The 7,690-nt window shown below is 40.1% G+C and overlaps 2 protein-coding genes across 2 annotated transcripts; both read left to right on the forward strand.

The window, feature by feature from the left end:
* Nucleotides 1–1,108: 1,108 nt before the first annotated feature.
* On the forward strand, nt 1,109–6,298 carry LOC144450652 (uncharacterized). Its single transcript, XM_078141298.1, has 2 exons — nt 1,109–3,248; nt 3,510–6,298. The coding sequence occupies exons 1-2, from the start codon at nt 1,109–1,111 to the stop codon at nt 6,296–6,298; spliced, it is 4,929 nt and encodes a 1,642-aa protein (XP_077997424.1).
* A 33-nt stretch (nt 6,299–6,331) lies between these two features.
* LOC144450653 (uncharacterized) lies at nt 6,332–7,276 on the forward strand. The gene has a single exon (XM_078141299.1). It carries the CDS (start codon nt 6,332–6,334, stop codon nt 7,274–7,276), a length of 945 nt encoding a protein of 314 aa, XP_077997425.1.
* The last annotated feature ends 414 nt before the right edge of the window (nt 7,277–7,690 follow it).

The raw sequence follows: 7,690 nt of genomic DNA on the forward strand, positions 1-7,690 counted from the left end.
GATATACTCTTCTAAAATACAATACAATTAGACGGATACACTCTTGTGAAATACAATACAATTAGATTGATATACTCTTGTAAAATACAATACAATTATCCAGATACACTCTTCTAAAATACAATACAATTAGACTGATACACTCTTCTAAAATACAATACAATTAGACAGATACACTCTTGTAAATTACAACACAATTAGACGGATACACTCTTCTAAAATACAATACAATTATCCAGATACACTCTTCTAAAATACAATACAATTAGACGGATACACTCTTGTAAAATACAATACAATTAGACGGATACACTCTTCTAAAATACAATACAATTAGACGGAAAAACTCTTCTAAAATACAATACAATTAGACGGATACACTCTTGTAAAATACAATACAATTAGATGGATACACTCTTGTAAAATGTAATACAATTAGACTGATATACTCTTCTAAAATACAATACAATTAGACGGATACACTCTTGTAAAATACAATACAATTAGATTGATATACTCTTGTAAAATACAATACAATTATCCAGATACACTCTTCTAAAATACAATACAATTAGACTGATACACTCTTCTAAAATACAATACAATTAGACGGATACACTCTTGTAAATTACAACACAATTAGACGGATACACTCTTCTAAAATACAATACAATTATCCAGATACACTCTTCTAAAATACAATACAATTAGACGGATACACTCTTCTAAAATACAATACAATTAGACGGATACACTCTTCTAAAATACAATACAATTAGACGGATACACTCTTGTAAAACACAATACAATTAGATGGATACATTCTTCTAAAATACAATACAATTAGATTGATATACTCTTCTAAAATACAATACAATTAGACGGATACACTCTTCTAAAATACAATGCAATTAGATTGATACATCAAATCTCACCCGTAATATATTCTAACAAAGAGATCGTATTCAAGCAAGGACTGGATTCGGATTGCATTGACGAATACGAATTTGGACTTGAAATACTCGTTGACAAGTGAACAGTGAATTTGGAATCGTGTCGGTTACCGTAAACTAAGAAGTCTAAAAGTAATATTAGTGATATTTGGACTATGGCAACGTGCAGAAAGGCAACCAGTGATTCTGGAATGCCTAAGGAAACACACGAAGAAATTCATCACAGTCAGAGAAATATTCCTGTAAGTAGCAGATGGGATAGAGAAGAAATAGTATTCCTTAACCGTAGGAGGGCAGGATTTGCATCCCGTGTAACTGTTAATTACAGCAAGCTGTGTAAAGCAGATGATGAAAATAAATCAGTGGAAGAAATTGAAGAAGTAATGGGAGTACTAGAGGTTGCATTTCACAGGTTTAAAGAAGTACATATTCAGTATGTAGATCTCATTGTACCAGTGGATCCAGATAAACTTGATCGCCTGGATCATTATCAAGAAATGGAAAATGTAGTTATGCAGGCAAGAGATCGTTGTGAAGCTGCATATTTTAGAATGACTGATGGTGCTGATGTAGAAATCACCCCTCATGATAGTATTTCCCAGGTAGGCACATGCAAGCATTCCAAGGTCAGTAAAGCCAGTAGTAATGCATCCAGTACACTTGCGAAATTGGCAGCCAAGAAGACTGCTTTGGCTGCTAAGGCCCAAATGGTGGAGGAGAAATATGCCACAGAAATGAAAATTAAAGAGAGAATGGGACACTTGATGTTAGAGCTACATCAAAGGAAAACTGAAGCCATTAAAAGGGCACAAGAGGCAGAATGGGAACTAGAAAAGAGAAAACAAGAGGCTGAGGAAAGTGCAATGGAAGCTGAAATAGAAAAGAAGCGCATGGAACTGATGGCAATGGCAGATATGCAGAAACTTGATATGGAAATTGAGTTAGAGGCTACTAGGGTAGAAGAAGAAACTTTAGCAAAGCTGATTGAAGGTGAGGCTATACCATCTGCCATAAAGGTAAAACCACTTTCTGATTATTCAGCTGCAGTGCCTCACAGTGTATCTGTTAATGCTATGAAGACACCAATGAGAGAACCGCCACATATTTCAACCTTGAACCCAGCTGCACCAGAATGGAAGTATATGCCACAAAGCTATCAACAACAGAAACCCATAGTGGACACTACTTCCCGTTCAGAACAAGTCACCAAGTTGAAAGAGGGCACCAAGTATACTAGTACATATTTGCAGTCACCAAAAACTCTGGCTGAGGATGTCACCAGCCAACAGGCAGACACGTCAGTTGTATCACATGAAACCCAAGATAGTCAAGAGGTTGGTCTGTCAGTTAATGAAAGACATATATTTGCGCAACGTCAACTCTTTGATGCCATTAGATTGCCTAAAACCAAGATTGCAGAGTTTGATGGTAATCCTTTGCGGTTTGCAGCTTTCATGAACTCATTTGACAGTTTTGTTGACAAGTCTACAGTTACTGATGCAGACAAGCTTACTTGCCTAATGGGGTACTGTGTTGGGAAGGCCGCTAAAGTTATTGAGCCAAGTGCACTGATGGAGCCATCTGATGGTTATAGGAAAGCCAGAGAACTACATAAGAGACGTTTTGGTGATCCCTATACAATAAGTCAAGCATGTGTTACTAAAATAGTCAGTGGACCACCCATAAAGCCAAATGATGGTGAAGCCCTGCGGGAATTTGCAGATGATGTTAGGGGATGTTTAGAAACACTCGGAGCTGTGGACAGGTTGAATGATGTTGATTCTCAGGAGAGAATGGTTAAAGTTATGTCACGACTGCCAATCTATTTACAGTCCAGATGGCGAAAGCAAGCATATAAAACCAAGAAAGACAGAGCTAGGTATCCTGATTTTCAAGAGTGTGTTGAATTTCTTGAAATGGTAGCAGAAGAAGCTTGTGATCCTGTATTTGGGAAGATTGAAATACAGGCCAGAGGAAAGGTGGATAAAGGTCGTAAATCTGTTGCACGGGGTAAAGGTGCCAGCTTTAATGTTCAAGCTAGTAATAGCAATACATCTAAGACTGATCAAGTGACTTCTAACAAAACAGAAATACCCAGGTCACAGACCAAGATCAACTGCCACATTTGTAGCAAAGGACACTCACTCACAGTTTGTGACCAGTTCAAGAAGATGACTCCTCAGAAACGAGTAGAAGCTGTGAAGAAAAGGGGATTATGTTATGGCTGCCTGGACTACAGCAACCATGGTTATCGCAAATGTAGGCGAGCCAATGTGTGTCAAGTAAAGGATTGTGGTAAGAAGCATTCGGCCTTACTGCATGATGGTTTAGTTCCTGTACACAAAGCTGACTGGTGAGCCATGCGATGGTGAAGTAAAGAAGGTATATGTAGAAGCTGAAAGTTGTGCTTGTGGACCAGCACAGAGTGACAAACCTACATTAAAAGTAGCCCTGCCTATACTGTATCAGTTTATGTAAGAGGAAAGGGTCAGAGTAAGTTCATCAGAACTCAAGCACTCTTAGATTCTGGTAGTAATAGAACATTTTGTTCTACAGCTTTGGCTGATCAGTTACAGCTGAGAGGTCATGATACTACTTTATCCTTAGAAACTCTTGGAGAAGATAAAACTGTTGCTGCTGTAGAGTTGCAGTTAGAAATAACGTCAACTACAGGTAGGCATAAAACATGCAAGATAGTTGACTTACCAAGAGTGTTTGCAATGAAGTCATTTCCTACATTGACAAGAAATGTAGCAATGGGTGATATCACCAAGTGGAGTCACTTGCAAGACCTGAAGTTACCACAAGATGATTTAGACAGTATATCCATTCTCATTGGTCAAGATGTTCCGACTGCACTCATTGCATTAGAAGTTAGGTGTGGTCGACTTGATGACCCCTATGCTGTGAGAACAATCCTAGGCTGGACAGTGAATGGGCCTGTTGCAAAGTCAGCTGATGAGCCTTTTATCAGCAACTTTATTCATGCAGGTCTGAAGAACAGAGATGACCGTTTAGAAGATCAGGTTGAGCAGTTCTGGAAGTTGGATAGTGGGCCAATTTTGGCTAAGTATAAAACTCACCCTTCTCAAGATGATAATAGAGTAGTGAAGAAATGGAATGAGTCTATTTCCATGAAGAATGGTCATTATCATTTGGACATTCCATTTAAGGAGTCAATACCAAAATTGCCTAATAATCAAAGACTGGCAGAAAGAAGACTGCAGAGTTTGGGAAGAAGACTAGCCAAGGACCCAGGTATTCAAGACCTGGTAGACAAAGGGTATGCTGAGAAGGTGCCGCTGGATCAGGTAGATAACCCAGAAGGAAGTGAATGGTATTTGCCGCATCATAATGTGGTTCATCCTGCAAAGCCAGACAAGTTTCAAATTGTGTTTGATTGTGCTGCAGAGTATGGAGGGACTTCCCTCAACAAAGAAGTTCTTCAGAGACCAGACCTTACTAATAACCTGATTGGTGTCCTACTACGCTTTAGGGAGAGGTCGGTTGCCATCATGGGAGATATAGAAGGCATGTTCCATCAGGTGAAGGTGTCCAACAAACATAGAGATGCCTTAAGGTTTCTATTGTGGAAAGACGGAGAGATGGGAAGTGATCCAGAGGTCTTCAGAATGACAGTACACCTATTTGGAGGTCTTTGGAGTCCTAGCTGTGCCAGCTTTGCTCTTCGTAAGACAGCAGCAGACTACATACAAGACTTCCCACCTGAAGTGATTGACACAGTCAATAGAGATTTCTATGTAGACGATTGTCTTAGGTCTTTGGATTCAGATGACCAGGCCATAGAAATGATAGTCAGTCTATGTGAGTTATTATTCAAGGGAGGTTTTCGTCTGACTAAATGGTCCTCCAACAGCAAGAGGGTTTTCCGATCTGTACCATTTGAAGAACGAGCCAAAGAAGTGAAGTCTCTTGACTTAGACTCTGACGCCTTACCTGTAGAAAGAGCGCTGGGCATTCATTGGGATACTGAAGCAGATGTGTTTGGTATCAAAATACGACAGAAGACTCCAGTCTACACTCGTCGTGGACTGTTACGAATCACCAGCTCTGTTTATGATCCCTTAGGATTTGTTAGTCCGTATGTTCTTCAAGCAAAGAAGATTTTCCAGGATGAGTGTAAACTTGGAAAGGTTTGGGATGATAATATAGATCCAGTAAACTGCCATAAGTGGGAAGCATGGCTGAAAGGATTGCCCAAACTGGAGAGGTTTAAAGTACCAAGATGTCTAATACCGGATGAGTTTGGTAAGGTAATGTGTGCACAATTGCATCACTTTGGAGATGCCTCAGAAGATGCCTATGGTGCTGCTTCCTACTTAAGAGTAGAAAATGTTGAAGGGAGAGTTCATTGTGCATTGGTGATGGCCAAGTCAAGGCTGGCTCCTATTCACCAAATAACAGTTCCTAGACTTGAACTGTGTGCGGCAGTAACAACCATAAGGATGGACAGTCTTCTGAGAAATGAACTCAGTATGCCATTACAGGAATCAGTCTTCTGGACTGACAGTACAACTATCCTTCACTACATCTGGAGTAAGACAAAGCGGTTCCAGACCTTTGTAGCAAACAGGCTTGCCACAATTCATGAAGGTTCCAGTCCATCACAGTGGCGATATGTGAATTCCAAAGATAATCCTGCTGATGATGCCTCGAGAGGTTTGAATGCCAAAACTATGCTTGAGAGAAGAAGATGGTGTGAAGGGCCAGAGTTTTTATGGAAGAGTGAGGGTAATTGGCCATCTATGCCTGTATATTGTCCTAGCATGTTAGACGATAACAGTGAGGTTAAGAAGGAAACCAAATCCTGTGCAGCTGTTGTGAAGGGGGAAAATCCAGTTGACCGACTGTTGCATTTTTATTCTGATTGGTTCCGACTTCGCAAGGCAGTAGCGTGGTACAGAAGATTTGGTGAATGGTTGAAATGTGGAAAACCAAAATTGGGGACGTTCCTCACTGTAAAAGAGCTTCAAACTGCTGAGAGGGCTATCATCAGATACAGTCAGGAAATGCACTATGCATCAGAAATACAAAGCTTAAAAACAGGAAAGATAGTGTCAAAGAAAAGCTGTATATTTGGCTTGGAGCCATTCTATGACTGTGATGGCCTGCTGAAGATCGGTGGAAGACTTGATAAAGCACCCATTGCAGAAGCAGCTAAACACCCTATTATTGTTCCTAGAGACCATCATGTAACAGAGCTTATGGTCAGACACATCCATGAGTGGGAATCCTGTCATAGAGGCAGAGAATTTGTGATGTCTGTTCTTCGCCAGAGGTATTGGATTCCTCATGCACGCCCCTTGGTGAAGAGAATATTATGAGAATGTGTCATTTGCAAGCGTCTAAGTGGAAGAATGCAAGATCAAAGAATGGCAGTATTACCAGTTGATAGAGTCACTCCACAGTATGCACCCTTTACTTGTACTGGAGTTGACTGTTTTGGGCCATTCCTTGTTAAGAGAGGAAGATCACAGGAGAAAAGATATGGTTGTCTGTTTACATGTTTGACCATGAGAGCCATTCACCTTGAAAAACTACAATCCATGGATGGAGATTCGTTTATCAATGCCTTGATACGGTTCATTGCTAGGAGAGGTAAACCAAAGAAGATCCGCTCAGATAACGGAAGCAACTTTGTTGGAGGTAACAGAGAGTTGAGAGAATCCATTCAGAGGTGGAATGACAGCCAGAAAACCAGACAGGAATTACTCATCCGTCAGATAGAATGGGAATTTAATCCTCCTACAGCCTCACATATGGGAGGAGCTTGGGAGCGACAGATCCGTACTGTTCGGTCTGTGCTAATGTCCATACTGAGAAATCAAGTTCTAGATGATGAACGACTGGATATAATATTTGCAGAAGTTGAAAATGTTGTAAATAGTCGTCCACTTACACCTGTTTCAGATGACAATAAGGATTCACATGCATTGACACCCAATGATCTATTGCGTCCTGGTGAAGGTAATCTGTCATCACCAGGGATTTTCGGAAGCAAAGATGCCTATGGAAGACGCTGGAGACATGTCCAGTTCGTTGTAAATGAGTTCTGGAGGCGTTGGGTAAAGGAATATCTTCCAACTCTGATAAATCGTGCAAAATGGATTACCAAGAAGCGGAATATCCGGGTTGGAGATATAGTAATCCTCCTTGATGAGTCTCAACATCGGATGTATTGGCCATTGGCTCGAGTACAGAAAGTTTTCCAGGCCAAAGATGGAGCTGTTCGATCAGTGGAGGTGAAGACTGCTTACGCAGAACGTGTGTGTAGACCTGTAACAAAGATCTGCTTATACTAGAAGCTTCGAAGGAAGAGAACTAAGGAACACTAGACACTTGATGATGAGACAAAATGTGTTTGTCGCCCAATTATTGCAAGACGTACGTTTATGGGACATGTGTAAGTTGCAAGTAAAAAAGTAACTAACACTCCGCATATTCAACTCTAGATAAACCTTTATTTGGATAAAAAAAGGTTCAAACTTGCATGTATAAAATCTTAAATCTTGTTTAATTGTTCAAAGATTGTTACATTTATTACTTTATTGTTTATGAGTATTGTAATACTCATGGAAATGCTTACCCGTAAGGACGCATTTGAGGGGCGGCGTGTTACGGCCAAAAATAAGCCGTGTATTTTTGTGTTTTGGTGTTAAATGCAAACTGACTATATTTACTCAACATTGATGTTTCCATGCATGCGAGTTCACTAT

This window comes from Glandiceps talaboti, chromosome 20 (assembly GCF_964340395.1).
Source record: "Glandiceps talaboti chromosome 20, keGlaTala1.1, whole genome shotgun sequence".
Taxonomy (NCBI): Eukaryota; Metazoa; Hemichordata; class Enteropneusta; family Spengelidae; genus Glandiceps; species Glandiceps talaboti.

Excerpts from the sequence above, each read along its gene's own strand:
- LOC144450652 (XM_078141298.1), top strand. The coding sequence starts at position 1,109 with ATGGCAACGTGCAGAAAGGCAACCAGTGATTCTGGAATGCCTAAGGAA. Across the intron at positions 3,249-3,509 it reads GTGTCAAGTAAAGGATTGTG|CTTTGGCTGATCAGTTACAG; the intron begins GTAAGAAGCATT and ends TTTGTTCTACAG.
- LOC144450653 (XM_078141299.1), top strand. The coding sequence starts at position 6,332 with ATGCAAGATCAAAGAATGGCAGTATTACCAGTTGATAGAGTCACTCCA.